The 19,262-nt window shown below is 38.2% G+C and overlaps 1 protein-coding gene across 3 annotated transcripts in view; it reads left to right on the forward strand.

The window, feature by feature from the left end:
* Positions 1-19,262, forward strand: part of antxr1a (ANTXR cell adhesion molecule 1a) — a 326,460-nt gene that overhangs the window by 274,036 nt on the left and 33,162 nt on the right. For all 3 annotated transcript variants that reach the window (XM_079638447.1, XM_079638445.1, XM_079638446.1), the window contains exons 2-10: positions 231-302; positions 1,638-1,709; positions 3,934-4,015; positions 4,250-4,283; positions 4,743-4,822; positions 9,631-9,699; positions 9,846-9,926; positions 12,561-12,621; positions 13,479-13,577. In XM_079638447.1, the coding sequence (XP_079494573.1) occupies positions 1,651-1,709; positions 3,934-4,015; positions 4,250-4,283; positions 4,743-4,822; positions 9,631-9,699; positions 9,846-9,926; positions 12,561-12,621; positions 13,479-13,577 (565 nt within the window). In that variant the 5' untranslated portion in view covers positions 231-302; positions 1,638-1,650. The remainder of the gene's footprint in view (positions 1-230; positions 303-1,637; positions 1,710-3,933; positions 4,016-4,249; positions 4,284-4,742; positions 4,823-9,630; positions 9,700-9,845; positions 9,927-12,560; positions 12,622-13,478; positions 13,578-19,262) is intronic.

Raw genomic sequence — 19,262 nt, forward strand, 5'->3', positions numbered from 1 at the left:
ATCATTCAGACAGCTGCTCTGGGAGGATGCTGGATACTTGAACGATTTCCCCCTGGGGAGGATAAAAATGTGTCAATGTAGTTTTTGAACTGCTGCTTTTAGAAAGAAACAACTGTCTTATTCACACAGCTGTAAATCTCAGACTCTGGCTATTCTTCTCAGCTTGTGAATCTTTATTGCCCCCTTGATGTTCGACTGTAAGTGTCCAATTTGTCTTTTTCACCCTGCAGATCAGGAAGTGTGCAGCATCACTGGAATGAAATATATAACTTTGTGGAACATCTGGCCCATAAGTTCATAAGGTAGGCAAAGACAGAGTCTTACAAAAATGTGTGTGTGGATGTAATTTTATGTAATCTTTTCCGGTAACACTGTGTGTGGAAGAACAAATCCCTGCACAAACACCACCTCTCTAAAACATGTTTAACTAAAGTGATAGTTGCATCTTTAATTTCTATTTGGCTTAATAAACGTTCTGTAAATAAATGAATTATATTTCACTATAAACACTGTTTCAATGGTCCACTTTAGACATTCTACTAACAATAAGTATTTTTACAAATACATGTCAACTAACTCTCATTAGACTATTAGTAGGCTGTTAGTTTAGTGTTTGTAGAATTTAGTCAGTTGGGCTTCCATCAAAATAAAGTGTTAGCAGACAAGTCTACCAGTCGACTGGTAGTTTACATGTAGTTGCAAAGTTACTTAGTAGAATTTTTAAGTGTTACCAAATATGATTTTAAAGGAGCACTCCACTTTTTTTGGAAATGGGCTCATTTTCCAACTCCCCTAGAGTTAAACAGTTTTACCGTTTTCGAATCCATTCAGCCGATTTCCGGGTCTGGCGGTAGCACTTTTAGCATAGCTTAGCATAGATAATTGAATCTGATTAGACCGTTAGCATCTCTCTCAAAAAAAAATTATTTTTCCTATTTAAAACTTGACTCTTCTGTAGTTACATCGTGTACTAAGACCGACAGAAAATGAAAAGATATGACTAGGAACTATACTCTCATTCCTGCGTAATAATCAAGGAACTGTGCGGCTGTACCAGCAGCGCAATGATATTACACAGCGCCTGAAAATAGTCCCCAGCTCGGTAACTTCCAACGTGACCGGCACTAAGTTTGTAATATCATTGCGCTGCTGGTACGGCAGCAGTTTCTTGATTATTACGCAGGAATGAGAGTATAGTTCCTAGTCATATTGGCCTAGAAAATCGCAACTTTTTATTTTCTGTCGGTCTTAGTACACGATGTAACTACAGAAGAGTCAAGTTTTAAATAGGAAAAATATCTAAACCCTTTGGTCATTTTTTTGAGAGAGATGCTAACGGTCTAATCAGATTCAATTATCTATGCTAAGCTATGCTAAAAGTGCTACCGCCAGACCCGGAGATCGGCTGAATGGATTGGAAAACGGTAAAACTGTTTAACTCTAGGGGAGCTGGAAAATGAGTCCATTTCCAAAAAAAGTGGAGTGTTCCTTTAAAACTATAATACACAATTTCAGTTAATTCAAAAATAGTGGAAATCTTATTTGAATCAAACTACAGTGCACCTGAAATTTACATTGATATAATAATTTAAGTCAAATATATATGTTTATACATTATAATTTGTCATTGCATATAGCCCACAGTTGCGGATGTCCTTCATTGTATTCTCCGATCAGGGCAAGATTTTGATGCAGCTTACAGAAGACAGGTGAGTAAACTTTATCTTCATTATTTACCTGTTTAACTCCAGCCGTTTGCACAAATGCATTGTGATAACTTTTGCAGTCTTGAAGTGTTTTGACCACAGTATGAGTTTGTACCCACAGAAGTTTTACAATATTCTTACCAAAAAAAAAGAAAAAAAGAAGGCCAAATCTGTGAGAATCGATTATGTGACAGTTAATGACCCATAAAGAATGACACATCTGCTGTGACCATTCCCTGGTCTTGGCGGTCGTCTCCAATCTTTAAAACAGCACTTCTATGACTTCAGCATGTGGCTTACAATTTCTAAAGAAAAGTCACTTTTGTGGGCTGCCAATGCCAAAATTCATTGTGACTAAGGCTTTTCCATGTGTCCAGAGAAGTGTTGGTTTGTCAATGATTGATTTTCATTGCCAATGAATAATATTCATGGTTGGTGTATGTTTGAACATTTCATTTTCTATTTGAATAGGAATAATGATAAATTGAAAGAGGTTCATCATTTATTTTTGTTAATAACAAACGGAAAACGAGATTTCGTCTCGATACCTCCTTTTTTGTTTGTAGTTTACCTATCAGTTTATGGCTTATTTCATTCAACAAGTGGGCGGCACTACTATGCTACTTTCATTTGATTGGTCAAAACACCCCCATCTTCTGTACATCATTAATTCATAAAGAGTCGGCACGGTTTAAAGTTTTTATCAACTTTAAAAAAATATTTCGCAAGCCATCAAACTACGCATACCATTATAAGCAGAAATATGCTTTTAATGTACCACGCGCAGCCATTTGGAATTTTGTCGGAAAATGGTGTATTTTACAAACGCATTGGTGTATTTTTATGAAACTCAGTTGCTGCGTCCCAATTCGCATACTATCCGTCCTAAATAGTATTCGAAAATGTAGAAATAGTACGTCCCAAATCGTAGTATGTTGAAATGAGTGTTCCTAAGATACCCGGATGGTCCACTATTTCCGGTCAGAATCCGATGAACACTCTAACGGCTAATATTGCCCATAACCCATCGCGAATTGGACGAGGATTCGGTTAGAACTACAAACTACAAAAAAACTACAAACATGCGTGTCCGGCGGTTATGTAAAGAGGTTTAGATAAAGGGGTTTGAGTCAGTATCTAACCTGCCGAAAATGTGTTTATTCAATGTTGTCTACATTATATTGCATCTGCAGCAGCTTGTGAACTTTTGTAATGATACGTTTAGCCATTAACTTTTAAAATGCATCATTACATTCAAATTGCAAACACACGAGGAGAGTCTCCGCATGACAGACCCAGATGAACGTGCAACTACATTTCTCTCCGAGACGGTATGAAATTAAATTAGATTGAATGGAGGATTTTAACTGTGACAAGATGATTGACGGGGCAGTTTACTGACAGGATGATGCACGCGACAGATCTGTCCGTTAAAGATGACGAAGTAGTATGTCCCAAAGCTTGCCTACTCTTTTCCTACGCACTCAAAAGTATGTACTTTTTCTTCACAAAAAGAGTATATTTTAGGGCGTATTAGTATAGGCAAATTGGGATGCAGCCAGAATGTGTCTTTGGCACCATGCCCAGAAGGTTCTCAATTTAACTTTTGGGGCAGCGCCTCCTTGTGGTCAAAAGTTATGAGGATATATAAATAGATAAAAAATGCAAATAACTTTTGATTAGATTTGCCTATTTTAAGGAAACTGGTCTTAATTAAATCAATTGGATCATGCTGAGAACATACCAATTTTCCCATAGTTTACCATAATTTTGCCAAACTTCTTGTCCATCATTTTGATTTTCCTTCAAAACCTACTTTTTCAAACTTCTCCTAGACCGTTTGTCCGATTTTCACCCAAATCTAATTGTATAATTTTTGTTTTCAACATTGATAATAATAATAAATAAAAATCTTGAGCAGCAAATCAGCATATAAGAATGATTTCTGAAGGATCGTGTGACAATGAAGACTGAAATAATGCATAAAATTCAGCTTTGATCACAGGAATAAATAATTATAAAAAAAATTTTTAAAAAAAGTTTTAATTTGCAGTAATATTTTGCAATATTACTATCTTCATTATTACAAAATTTTGTCCGGTCAAACTTACACTCATGTTCTTCAGAATTATGTAATTGTTTTTAATGATTTAATTATTATTAATTATTGTTATTATTATTGGTCATGATGTATTTTTCTCTCTTTTTCATTGTGTGCAAATGTCAGGGACCAAATTCGTAAAGGTTTGGAGGAACTCAAGAATGTCCGGCCAGGTGGAGACACTTTTATGCATGAAGGCATTCAGAGGGTGAGTGAGCCAGTAGGAACCATGTTGGCGCAGCAGTACTTCCCACAGAGCTATGACATATAGCTCAAAATAGTCTTCAAGAAGGTAATGTGTGGCCTCTACTCAGACTGATGGACCTAAACACACAAAAAAAATGTTTAGTGAAATAACCAGTCACATTGAATGCTGTTTGATCTGCTTGAGATTACAATATTTACAGTATGATGTTTTTCTTTGTTTGTTTTTTATTACTAGGCAAGCGAACAGATTTACTATGGTAACTCTGAGGGTAGGTCAATTTAACCACTTTTGCTTAAAGAAAAAACTGTTTAGAGTTAAGTTTAAACAATCTTATTTTTTTATATAATTGATTTTATATTACTGATAGAAGATAAACTGCCTATAAACTAGTTAACCATTAACCCCTAACAGGTAGACCAGTTTAACCAGTGTTTCCATGCTTAAACCAGTGGAAGTGCCCAAACATACTGGTAACCAGCAACTAGATGGTCTTAATTGGTTATTTAAGCCGGTCATCAGCTTAACCAATTTAGCTGGTTTAGGCTGTTTCAATTTAGTTTAATTACTGTTTATTCCCCTCATATTGTTCTTGTAGATATCAAAATGACTTGCTTGCTAGTTTCAGCATGTTGCATGTTTCTCTTAAAAAAAAATATATATATAAAAAAATCTTTCAAAAACTGTAATCAAGTTACAAACGTGATACAAATGTTGTGTCTCTGTGAAGGATACCGCACAGCCAGTGTCATCATCGGCCTCACAGACGGGGAGCTGCATGAAGATCTCTTCTATTACGCTGAGAGAGAGGTAAGAGTGATGAAAGACAGGAGATGGGAAAGAAAGGGAGTGGTTGACAGTTCACTTTATCATTATTAAAAAAAAAAAATAGTATTTAGTGCTCTCAAATGGATTAATCGCAATTAATCGCATCTAACATAAAGGTTTGTAAACATATAACGTGTGTGTGTGTGTGTGTGTGTGTGTGTGTGTGGGCTATATATATATGTACACACAAACTTTTCTGTTAAATGCGATTAATCACGATTAATCGATTTGACAGCACTAATAGTATTGTTACAGAAATAATACTTTAAAAGAATATACTTAAATGTGAACTGAATGTAATGTTTTTCGGACAGTTTAATTAAATGAAAATGTAGCATATTAAATTAAATTAGCTGGACTTCAGAGTGCTTTTTTTTGGGCACACTTAAGTTGGACTTAAGTAAAATGTGAATGTACCGACATGAATATATGGTAAACTAACTTTACTTTATACTTTAATGTAATTTCTTTTGTAACTCGTATGTCATGTATTTGAAATGACACATTAGAAATGAAGTAGCAATTTAGTACATTTAAAATGAGTTAGCTTTAAATATTGAATAAGACACTACAGTAAAATTGTAATGAAGTACTTTTGTTAGTGCTTAATTATGTTAGTCAACATAAGTGTACTTTTGAAGCTTGACAACAGTTTAAGCAATTAACACTTAAGCGCTCTTTTTCACAAGGGGTGTCTTCACTGCAAGCAACAATGTGACGCAACACTTGCTTTGTTTTACAAAAGGTCAAGATGGAGTCATCGGTCACCATTTGTCTCATTCGCATACTGGGAATTATTAGATCACACATTCCTTTTTTGTTCATCATCCTATAACAAGAGGGTAACAATATTACAACCTATTAACCGATTTGAACCATATATTTGGGTAAACAAATGAAAGGGATGCACGATAATGGATTTTGGCCGATATTCGATATGTCGATATTTTCAAACTAATTTTGGCCATACCGATACCAATGTATAGGCCTACCATAAAACTTAAAATAATAGCCGAGTCCCAAATAGACGCCTGTCTCTTTTACACGTCTGGTGTGGCTACAGGTTTGGATAAATAAAGGCAGGTCTCACTCAAATAGAGGCCGGGTCTGTTTTTTAGTTTCGGGTTGTATTGAATCTTCTAAAACCCATCAGATCGTCTGTTTAAACCAGTTCTGTGGTGCAGATTGCGCACGCAAGAGAGCCCTGCGCAGATGAGAGCACAAGCAAGGCAGGCAGAGAGAGTTACGTGTCGCATCTATGACAACTCGAGGTATCGTACACCGAGAAGCGCCGCGTCGCGTCGCGTCTATGACAACTCGCACACCGCACACCGAGAAGCGCAGCGCACATAAAAGCTGTCACAAAGAACCGGCAAAAGTAATGATTATGACAAATATAGCAAGGAGACATTTTTTCTGTCGGCTGCAAAGATGAAGTTGATGATGCTGACTCGCGATCTTCGCAGTTGTGAACGCGCCAGAGAGAAATGCACATTTCATACGGATTACATAGTTTTCTTTCGTTTTGAATTGTTCTGTTTTTAAAGTATGATTTAAAGCGTTCTGTAGATAATATATATTTATTTCATTATGGCGTTATTTTCCTGTCAAATGTCGAGAGCGCATTATTGTAGCGCGAAAGTACATTAATATAATGCGCGAGCGCGAATCTCTCTGCTCGCGCACGAAATATGATGCGCGAGCGCGAATATCTCTGCTCGCGCGCGGAATATAATGTACCGAGCGCGAATCCCGCGCGCGCGCTCTCAGATACACGCTGCTCTTGTAAGAATGATATCTGGGCTCGCTCAGAGAATATGCCTGCACTTAAAACCTGGCAGTGCCATCGCGAATCTCTCCTCTTCGCTTAAAGTAAGCGTGTATGTGCTTAGACTGTGACCCGTGCGTTCGCGCATGCCTAAGTACTCTTCTCTTCCATTTCTTTCTCTTTGCTCTTGGCATAAACGCTGTCAAAACGGCAACAACTAATCATAAATAGGCTTCAACGGCTGACCAATGAAAACGCGACATCGTACATGGAATCTTATTGGTTGATATTGAACCGCACATGGAATAAGTTCACTCAAGACAAGCCGAGATGGATCCGCCGAATCGACGAGTTTTATTTGTTTTGATGTTAAATATGTCAAATGTATCTTAGAAATGTCTGGGAAGAGGGCGATTAGATTATTTTACATATAAATGAATGACCTAGACTGTCTATCTGCACAATATGTTTTGTAAAAATTGGTACTCCAGACTCTAAAGTTATCTGAAAGGAAATGTTACAGGGCTGGATTTCCTGAAACCTTCTTTAAATTATTATACCTTAAACTAAACCTATATCTAACGTTAATACGTGTTTCCCGAAACGTTCTTATTTAAGTATAACTTTATAACATTTTACTAACATTCGTTAGTAAGGTTGGTCTGGACCACTCTTAGCTATAGGATACCTTATCACTGTGATATATACGAATATAATTCTGAAGCTGTAGGCTAACACACCCAGTGTTCAATTAGGATTATGGCAAAGAATAAATTATGCAAAGATTCACTGCTAAATTCAAATGTGCTTTTGCACTGAACCAGAGACAAAGGCGCTCAACTCTTGTCATATTTCATACACATATTTTTTTCTATTCTACTAGTAGTAGCTACGTGGTGGTGGGGTACTTATGTTAGTTAGGCTACTTACATTCTTATATGTATATGTATAAATATATTCCTTTGTGTTCAACAGATCAAAGAAATTCATACTGGTTTGAAACTACTTGAGTGGGAGTAAATTATGACTTTAATCATTTTAATTTTGGGTTTAATTTTAATTTTTCCCTTTAAGCAACAATAAGGTATAGTTCGGGGAACACGTCTAGAAAAGGTATCTTCAAATACCTTTAGAGTCTTATCTTAGATTCCCCCCAAATATTTGTTCAGATTTGAATTTAGCAGTTGATTTCGCTACGTACTTAATGGTTAATAACTGGTGTGATTGCACGAGACAATGTGTTAATTATCAGACGTAAAATATTATTTTTGCCTTTTGGAATCGGCTTTTAAATCTATTTGGCTCAAAAATCTCACTTCAATGGGCATGGCACCTGTAGTGTGAACAATGTGGTTGACAGTCTAGGTCATTTATATGTAAAATAATCCAATCGCCCTCTTCCCTACATTTCTAAGACACATTTGACATATTTAACATCAAAACAAATAAAACTCGTCGATTCGGCGGATCCATCTCGGCTTGTCTTGATTGAACTTATTCCATGTGCGGTTCAATATCAACCAATAAGATTCCATGTACGATGTCGCGTTTTCATTGGTCAGCCGTTGAAGCCTATTTATGATTAGTTGTTGCCGTTTTGACAGCGTTTATGCCAAGAGCAAAGAGAAAGAAATGGAAGAGAAGAGTACTTAGGCATGCGCGAACGCACGGGTCACAGTCTAAGCACATACACGCTTACTTTAAGCGAAGAGGAGAGATTCGCGATGGCACTGAACAGGTTTTAAGTGCAGGCATATTCTCTGAGCGAGCCCAGATATCATTCTTACAAGAGCAGCGTGTATCTGAGAGCGCGCGCGCGGGATTCGCGCTCGGTACATTATATTCCGCGCGCGAGCAGAGAGATTCGCGCTCGCGCATCATATTTCGTGCGCGAGTAGAGAGATTCGCGCTCGCGCATTATATTAATGTACTTTCGCGCTACAATAATGCGCTCTCGACATTTGACAGGAAAATAACGCCATATTTCTTAGGTCTGTGTCAGGCAAGTAGGCTATGCTGAGTTTCGGTTCATTTATGAGACGAGCTCCAGTTCATGCGCCTCCGTGTCGTGATATTATCTGCTTTACTTATTTATTCATTTCAGGCAATTGGTTGATGAAACATTGATTAAAATTAAGATACAATTAATACAAAACGAAATTCACTTTAAAGAAAGGCTTTGTGCTTTCTGATTGAGATCTCTGAGGAAGTTTTTTCAGAGAGACGATTTCAGAGCGGTCGCGTCCATGATCGAGAACTATCGCGTCCGTAACATTGTTTTTTCCTCATAAATGCGAACACGAAAAATATTTTATGTTCTGTGGAGAGCATAGTAGCTTGGAGAGCTTACATTAGTAAGCTACAGGACATTGTCTTTCAAAACATGACCTGCGCGGAAGAGAAAAAATAAATTATTGCGTCATTACCTAAAAATTCACTTCCGAATGCGTCTCTTGTCCCCAGCGCATTTCAAAGCAATCTGACGCCCATGCTCGAAATGCCTCCACATCTTGGAAGTTTACGTTGCTGGCGATCATGCTACGTTCACGGTCGTCATGTGCGCATAGGAAACAGGCCACCCTATTGGCAAGGCTCATCGGCAGAAATATTCATATCGGCCGATGTCGATGATGGTCATTTTAAGCTTTTATCGGCCGATACCGATGTTGTGCCGATATCATCGTGCATCCCTGAGAAGAAGTAACATCAATTTTGAATTAGCATTAATCATCAACATACAACATTTACATACAGAATGTCAGCCACACTCACTGCAATAATAAGTGTACTGTACATTATACTGTATTTTTTTATCCATCCCCATGTTTTGACCCAATTTTCCTCTCAGCTTCAACCAAGAAAGACATTATTCAGCATCTCTAATGATTAGAATTACCCAGTGTCCTCTTCATGGATGTTCAGCTTTGTCAGCCAGTGCCAAAAGCATGAGCTCTGGATAAGGCAGTTTATGGCTAACAGATTACATGTGTCTGAAGTGTTTCTGCTCTTGTGTTTCCCTTAGGCCAATCGCTCTCGCAGCCTGGGTGCCTCTGTGTACTGCGTAGGGGTAAAAGATTTCAATGAGACTCAGGTGTGTGTGTGCTGTGCACAAAAATAGATCCTGGCACTTATGCCATTTAAGGTTTCTGTAAATGATGCTTGGGCGTTTATGAATTTGCACTTGTCTAAGGAAATACTGTATATATTTTTTGTCATTTATTTTTACACTTTTCATAGCTGGCCAAGATTGCTGACAGCAAAGATCATGTCTTCCCAGTAAATGACGGCTTTGAAGCTCTACAAGGTATCATTGATTCGGTGAGTTTTTATGTATATGGTACAGTAAATTGTATTCTTTATGAAATATTTAAGTAATGTGAGAAAAGTCACACTGTATTTTTTATGATTATATAAAATTAAATATATTATTATGATAAAATATAGCCTTTTATAATAACATCTTTGTTTCCATCCATTTAAAGCTGCAGTCCGTAACTTTTGGTGCTCCAGCACTTCATAAACAGAACTGCATTTGTCTTGTGGAAGAACATTGTAGCCGGAGCTCCTTCTCTGTGTTTATGTCCATGAGGAGTGGTATGACCCGCACCAGTCTAAAATAGTCCGAATATAAATGCTTATTATAGGTGTATCGTAGTGATTCAGGATAAGACAATAACAGTTTAGTTTAGATTCATGATGTACTCGCTTGTGTTATACATTTTGTTCATTTTGAACTCAAAAAAGTTATGGACTGTAGCTTTAACTCGATTTTATTATTTGTCAGAATTTCAGCTTTTAAAAAAATCCAGTATTAATATACGGTAATTCAAAGTGGTTCAAAAATGACTCATCACTGAAGTTTGTAATTTTGGTAACCACTTAAATATTTTAGTATTTTATATCATATACATCATTACTTTTTGCTGAATTCAATCAATACCAATTGGACTATTTTCATCAATATCTGCCAAAACCTTTGGTTTTTATGTGATTAAAAATATATTTAAAGGCAGGGGAGGTGATTTGTTCCAGATTTTTTTTTTTGTTATGCTGGTTGAAAGTCACTTCACATCCTGATAGCAATCACTAAGTTAAGCGGTCTAAATGTATTAATATGTATATATATTATCTGGTAAAAGCGTAGGACCATAACATTTTTGTCCAATCATTGTATTCAGTCAGAACGCGTCTCTCGTGACTCTTTTGTTTGCTCCTTGCTGTACGCGTTCATATGTTTTGAAGGAAGCATGGCTTTGTAGACGCTCTGAAGGGATGGTGGGATCTTATGCTTTTCAAAGCTAAATCGCTGTCGCTAGCCTCTCGGAAAATTACCTATTTCATGGCCATCACTGGAGAAAGATGCTTTCTTAAGGCAAGTTCACACTACAGGATTTTAAAACGTCGGGCTGAACTGTGCAGTTCACACTACATGACTTGCTCTCTGTGAAATCAGGAGTGTTCAAGTTGTTGAGCTGTTCACACGACACAACGTGATTGATCCGCAACAGGAGGTAACTCACTACACGAGGTGACAACAACTCTGTCACCCAACGATTCTATCTTGTCTCCAAACCACGATTTGTCACAAAAAATCACGCGATAAAACAAACCGGAAATTACGCAATACAGCACGCGCGCCACTACCCAGCGAAGAAGAACACAAGTACACAACACGCGAGTCTTTGTTTGAATATGGACGTCTGACAGAAATTAGTGCTGCAAACTGTTTGCGCGATGATTTGCTCTGAAAAAAAAAAAAAAAAAAAAAACGCGTATTTTCCATAGACAGTATATAAACAGTATTTTCCCGGTGACCTCAACCCATGCCTTGCTCTGATTGGCTGTAGCTCATGACATCACATGTGGTGATATCTAGATATCTAGTCTTTGATGCGTTGTTGGCTCTTTCATACTAACAGATTGGCGAGCGTTCATCGGCCGCTAATCCCCCACGATTTGCACGCGATAACAACCCGACCTGTCGGCGAGCTCAACGATTTGCAAATCGGGCTTAAATCGGGCTAAAAATCCTGTAGTGTGAACTAGGCATTAGATGATTTAGTTACAGCATTTACCAGCAGGGGCTAACAGGGCCATGCCAACAAGCCAATCCTTGACCCCTTGGATACAAATTACCATAAGAAACAGCCTCTTGATGAAAAAACAACAGAAGAATTCAAGAAAAACCAAAGAATAACAAACAAGAATAATCATTGAGTCCCGCCTGAAGATGACGGATTGTCTACAGTATCCGAATTCTAACAGAGACCTGCCATGCCCTGCCTGGACCGCTTTGATCCCGCGGTCCGCTGGAGTCTGCCCAAACACGATCAAAGCCTCTTCACCATGTCCTTTCTTTTTGCAATGAAAGCTAATGATTTATATTTCTTAAGCTCTGAAGGTGGAAGAAAAGAGGAGATGTTTGGGTAGAGACTCGTCTCGCCCATGCAGAGGTTGTCTGTTTCATGAGCGGAGACTGGGGTCAGTCCAGCTGGCCTCCATCTGCTCTCAATTAGCTGCATGCTGAAAGCTCTTGGCTGAAGCTCAGGAGAAGAGTGTCGTAAATCAGCAGGGACCTTGGGATCTGAAGGCATACTTCCATAGATGACAGAGGAAGGCGGCAGTCATGTAGATCAAAACAATCTCGCCACACATAGGTGCTGGTATGGCCGATGAAGGCTATTTCCAGGACGAGAGGAAAGAGACGGAGAAAGCAGATGTACATTTCAAAACACAAACGCCATATGAGGATTGTCCTGTTGAGGCACTCGCAGGAGAGGTGTTGCTTCATTTGATTGGCGGATTCGTCAAGATAAAATTTAATTATTCTGGGGGGAGAAGTGGAACGTCTTCTTTACTAACTTTTATGAATTTAAGGGAATATAATTGAGTTAGTTTAACTAGGTCAGCTAACCCAGTTGTTTACATGCTAAATATCTTTGTTCTCAACAGATCTTAAAGAAATCATGCATAGAGATTCTTGCTGCAGAACCGTCCAGTATCTGTGCTGGAGGTGAGTACAATTCTGTACAATCCACAAAGTGGATATATATAATACATTACTTTGAGAGTCCACCATAGACAATCTACTAACTATAAGTAACTCTCATTAGAGTATTATTAGACTGTCTGCTTAATATCTGCTAACACTTCACTTTGCTGCTTCCCAACAGAGATTCTACTGACTAGAAGTAACTTTGCAAGTACTTATAGGGGCCATTTACTGTAACTTTTTATGCACTTTTTATTTACACAACAGTTTCAATTTGTAAAAGCCATATTACTGTACGTGTTCAGTCGCCTATTGTTTATGTACAAAGTGACGCAGTTTTCCCGGATAGCTGTGAAACGGGATCATTTTGACAACGATGCCGTCTGTATGCGAAAAGCGCAAAGGAAAAACTTCCATTTTTAGTGCATCTTTCTCGTGTAAACGTACCCTCATTCTACTAACCTAACACTTTACTAATACTATAAATGAGAGTTAGTTGACATATAGTTGTAAAGTTACTTATCATCAGTAGAATGTATGTTGGGGAGCATCAAAATAAAGTAGAATGTCTAAAGTGGACTATTGACATAAATTGTAAACCATTACTTAAATATGATAATAAGGAGGCTGAAAAGCCACTTAAATCCAGTTAAAACAAAATGTAATAATATTTAAATGCAAAATAGTAAGAAGTTCTAAGAACAAAGAATTTCCCCATGCAGATTTTGCAACATCGGACCTTCTTTGCCAGTGAAATTTTGCTAATGCGACCACACCTTAAAGGAAAATATTGATGATGTTATCATATACTGTATAAAGCTTTGCACCTTAAAATGTATTCCTCTTTAAAATTGTTATGTTAACTTCCTGTTTTATAGAGGCATTCCAAGTTGTTGTTAGAGGAAATGGATTTCTTCATGCTAGAAATGTGGACAAAGTTCTTTGCAGCTTCCGAATAAATGACACCCTTACCAGAAGTAAGTACAATGAAATTCTAGCAATTAATTATTCATTTACATTTACATTTATGCATTTGGCAGACGCTTTTATCCAAAGCGACTTACATTGCATTATCCTATACATTTATACATAGGTATGTGCAATCCCCTGGGATCGAACCCACAACCTTGCGTTGTTAACGCAATGCTCTTACCACTGAGCTACAGGAAAGCTATTCACCCCCACATCGTTTTAATAAACCTGTATGCTGGTATTTTTTCCATGAAACAAAATGTTTTTGTTTTTTAATTGTCGTTTTCATATAAGTACAGTTCATAGTGACCATGGACTGTCAATCTACTAAAATACACCAAATAAGCACCGTGAAGTGTACAAAATGGGACGTGTGTGATTAAGTCTTCTGCAGGCATGCAGTATCTTTGTGCGGTGAACAGACCCGAAACAGACCTTCTGAAGCTCTCAAATAAAATGTGGACTTCAGGCTGCACATCAATAATTTCAAACGTTATTGGTTTTCAATGGTCTTGTAACTTGTGCCATATTTGAGTAGAGAGTTGCTGGTGAAGACTAATAGGGATTTAATTTTCAGTCTGTTTCTCACCTTGGTAGCTTTGAACTTTGAACTTTTTTTTTTTTTTTTTTTCACAGAAAAAAGAAAGTCATAAAGGTATGAAACGACGTGATTTTTCATTTTTGGACGAACTATCCCTTTAAGCCCACAGCAATTGGTTGCTTACATACGTCTTGTATTACAATGATCATGTATGCTGAACACATCACTGGCTCGAAAAAGTCTACTAAAAGGAGGTTAAATGTTATGTGGGATGACAGAAGTCTTATATAAGACATTTCCGTGACTTCCTTGCGTAATTACCATATGGTTGGAATGATTTGAGTCAGAATCTATAAACCCTTCTGATTAGCTATCATTTTTCCACCGAATGTCCCAGCAGACTCGTTTTCATAGAAACCCTGGAACGACGGACCATGCCAAGACAAATGCCAGTCCCATTTGTTTTTTGGCTAATTGCAGTTTTTAAAGGCTACATTAGGAGTTTTACAGGATGGATTCCTGCCAAATGAAGGAGATATAAGAAAGATACACTGCCACACAAGAGGCTAACAGAGTTTGCAAAGCCCGTCAGGCAAATGTCAGCTCAACCCCTTGCAGTTTTTACTGTAGGTCTCGTCTTTAAACAGGATATTTATTCTTTCTTGTACACTATTGTGTTGCAGAGCTTGGCGGATGGCATAGGCATGATGAAATAAGAAAAAAAGTTGCCAGTCAGCGCCAGCATTTTTGATGAATTTCACAAAAGTTTCCCCCCTGAATATTTTGTTGTATGAATATCTGAACAAGCAATATATCAAAAGAAAGAACATACCCTCTGCTTTTACTCTGGCTTCATGCTTTCTTTTTTATCAACACTTGAATGTGGGTAAGATTCATAAAAAAAGCAACATTTAGAGCAAAAAGCTGAAAAAAAATCAAGATTACATCTAGATGGGATTCAGAACGATGATCAAAACACAGATGGAGTGGATCGACAGTCGCAGCTCACAGTCCTGTAGCTCATTCTGGGTCGACATTTCATTCAGTATCATTAGGCAGTTTTGAATTATATGCTGTTTAATGTTGATGATCACATCATTTTACATATGCATACGCTTACATATGCTATTGCTGGTTTCTGTTTCTTCTTCACGTGTCTTTTGATCCATAGGGCCCTATCATACACCCGACGCAAGTGTGTTTTGCTAGTTTCAGTCTGACACAGTTATCATTTTCACCTCATGGGCCACATTGTTTAAATGGCAAATGCATTTGCGCCCATGGGCTGCTGGTCTGAAAACGAGGTGTATTCGGGCACATTGTTGGCGCGTTGCTATTTTGAGTCAATTTCGCAATAATTTAAATATTAAAGAGCACGTTAGTAATGTGCGCCTATAGGCGGGTCCACAACGTGCGTACACTCTGCTTATTACACACACTCTGCTTATTACACACACACTCTCTGCTTATTACACACACACTCTGCTTATTACACACACAGGGACGCAGCAACACACAAACATGCCAAATATTAAAAATAAAAGGATTACAATGTAAAAGATTAATATTGTGTACATAAATATATGGTGGATTCTGGCTTGTCCCGTAGATGGTCCAGTCTTTCCGCTTGCAAATTCCATCATGTAAATAGCGAATCCACCATAGCACGAGTGCAACTGGCTCTTAAAGGGAATGGGAGATGAGACTGATTGGTTTATTTCATGTTAAATACACCCATTACTCATTAAGGGGACAACCCTTTTAGACCATGTGCCACGCGCCGACCATTTCAGACACGCACGAAGTGAACCTGCGCCCTACGCTTTAGACCATGCTTAGATCGCTAAAATAGGGCCCAGGGATTCAGTACTTTTTCAGAAGATGCCTAAGGCCGTGTGTCCACCAAAGCGAGGCGCTGAGTGTCTTTTTCACGCTGAAGCGCTGAGCGTTCTGCGTTTTTTACAGGTCGTCGAGAGTTGAAAAATGTTCAACTTTGGGTAAAACGCAGCACTCATCACTGTCACCTTTTACCCAACCGTCCAATCACAGTGGAGGAGGGGCGGGACTAACCGACCAACCGCCACATTCTGCTTGTACAACGTCAACAGATGACAACAAGCAGCATAATAATGGAACAAAATAATTTAAATCAAGAGCCAGAGAAAATATGTTACATTGTATCAACATTCTAATATAGAATCAACACAGAAACAAAATATGTGTGAAATGAGATACTAGTAACACTTTCGTGGATACTCCGAATCATAACAAGCAAAGCGTCTCAACTGAAAAAATTCTGCGCTGCCAAAACGCTCTCAAGCGCCCACAGCTCGGCGTTTTCAGCAGAGAGTGGACACACGGCCTAATAGCGCCCCCTACCGTATAACAGTGAAAACACGGAAAGCCAGAAAATTCCAATGGGGAAAGAGTTAACGCTAGCAGAACTACTCTATGGCAGTGAATCTCAATTGATTTTAGCTTCAAGCTATTTCGCATGAATTTGTACGATTTGTATCATATGATTTTTAGAAAAAGCAACCTTCCTTAACTCCACCCCTATACATTACTGTCACTGGGGTTTAAGCGGATTGTAAAAAAAAAAATGAATGTGATCATACTAATTAGCCACCAAATCAGCAAAGTGTAAAATAGTTTCAAATTTCCGTGAGATTGTGTTGGTGGCAACGTATTTTACACTCTCAGAACAGACCTGTGACACATCTTGGTGTCACCACTTGAGAACCTTTACAATAAGCTTTGCCTTTACAAAAACAAAGAGAAGTTTTCTGCCAAGGTTCACATTTGTCCCATCAATGATGGCACAAATTAATTAATGCAAAAGATGTGCAAGCATTGTATATTCAACCAAATATGCTGTTAATTCCCTGGCAACTTTCCTTTTGAAGTTAAACTATTGAAGCGCCAGTGATTCTGTGTTGACATTTCAAATGCTGCGATTGTGTAATGGTATTAAGCCTTCAGGGAGTGTCTTATTTGATCCAAACAATCGTAATTTCATTAAAATTGGCACTGGATGTGAGATCAAAGCCCAGTCATCTGCCTGCAATCCTATTTTACAGTATCAGTAATGGGTACCAGCTTGGTGCTTCACATCTTGCACGTCTTTGCTTTGATTAAAGCTGGACATTTCAAATAGCACCATGCTAATTGTTTGTGTCCGATAAAGACCAGTACATCCGGTTGATGAGTGTAGCTGTGTGATGGAAGTAATTTAGAAAAAAAAAGAAAAAAACATTTTTCTGTCCACCCTTCAGCAAACCGGCCCCACTTTCCCATCCTAAAGGCAAAGTTTCAGACCTGCAACAAATTTACTCTGACTTTGCGGAGGCCTGCTGTTTATTTACTCTTGACCACTGTAAACACTAGAGAGAATATCCTGTCAATGAATAATAATGTCCATCATGCACAACATGTTCCACTTACTTTGAGCCCAAGGCTGATTGCAGGCTGTCAGAAAAGAACCCTGTGTGGTTACAGCGTGTTTAGCTTCTGACATTCAGTCGGAATATGTAGCACTTGAAGTTGCCCAATTTGCATAATATGTCTCCTAATTAGAATAGAAGATTAGTATTAAAGGGATAGTTCACTTTGAAATTAAATGTTGGTGTGTTTTAGCTTACCTGAAGTGCATCCAAGATGTAGGTGTCTTTGTTTCCGCAGTAGTTTTAATTTTGATATTTTTAGGTCAAACCGTTCTTGTCTGTCAGTCATATAATGCAGGTATATAGGTACCGTCTCCAAAAGCATGCAGAGATGCAGTGTTGGGGAGTAGTTAACTACAAGTAGCGACGCTACTAACTTAACTAAATTTTTCAGTAGCTTGGCAGTAGCTCAGTTGCTTTTTAAACAGTGTAGCTTTTCCAGTAGCTAACTACTTTTTGCAGCAAGTAGCGGTGTAGCGCGAGCAAAAGCTACATTGCGTTTTGTCAAGCCTGCGCGAATCAGCGCGATGCAAGGATATTCTTCTTCTTGTTAGATTACAAACTAATTTTTTGCCATTACCGCCACCTGTTGTTTACACATCTTGCGGCTAACGGTTCACTGACGTACAGAAGTGGGTTGACACACCCATATTATCCATGATGGAGCAAGACGTGGCGGCAGATTTGGAGGATGGAGAAACAACTAACGTTAATTACCCATGGCCTTATTTGTCCAAGTTCATGTCTCTCAAAGAAAGGAACACAAAATGTTCTACATGCAATTTACGTTGGATGTATATTTTGTTCTTGCAATGTTGTATTTGTTGCAATTTTGCACTTTTGACAAACAGTCTGAGATATTTGAGTATTGTGTGTAATAAAACAATACTCTTTGAAATCATAATTGTATTGCATTGTTTTAAACACTAAATATTTTACTTAAAACATTCCTCAGACACTTATTCAGTTATTTATAATATACGTTGTTCAAAAAAATCAAAAGTAGTTTCAATGTAGCTAGCTACTTTTTGATAGTAACTTGTAGTGTAGCTAACTACTTTTCCAAAAGGGTAGCTTGACTGTAGTTTAGCTACTTTAACTTACGAGTAGTTTGTAGGTTGTCAAACTACAGTTTCAGAGTAGCTTCCCCAACACTGCAGAGATGTCTCTAATAGCATGCTGAGAAAAGTCCAAATTAAAAAATTCCCCATCATAAGTGCACATTGATGGCCTAAGACACGAAACAAGCGGTACTTTTTAAATAGTATGATATAGGTGCTTGGAAGGTATACAGTTTCATAGTGTAGTCTACTAATGTGCATCGTTGCATGCTGATTGGGCTAATATTGCCCATAACCCCTTGTGCTACCCCTTAAGCCCGAAGTGTACTTTAGTTTTGACGTGGACATTAGCGTATGCAGCCAAATTCATAGCCTTTCGTGCTTCACAGGCTCTCAACACATGCGCACTAGATTTCTTCCTGTGTCCAGGGTCTGCACTTATGCAGAAGTTCTGGTCGATGGAACTGTCTTTGCACTTGTTTTAACTAGAGTGGTGTGTATCTATGAACCCCCTCACTCAAGAGTTTGTCAATGTGGCCATCTGTTGTTGTTGCGTCTCTAGTATTCTTTTGTTGTTGTTCTTTCTTATGCGTGCGTCTCTTTTATGGCTGTGAAATGGGCCGAGACAGTGTTGCCACCTTCTGG

This window comes from Phoxinus phoxinus (genome assembly GCF_949152265.1).
Source record: "Phoxinus phoxinus genome assembly, chromosome: 15".
Classification (NCBI taxonomy): domain Eukaryota; kingdom Metazoa; phylum Chordata; class Actinopteri; order Cypriniformes; family Leuciscidae; genus Phoxinus; species Phoxinus phoxinus.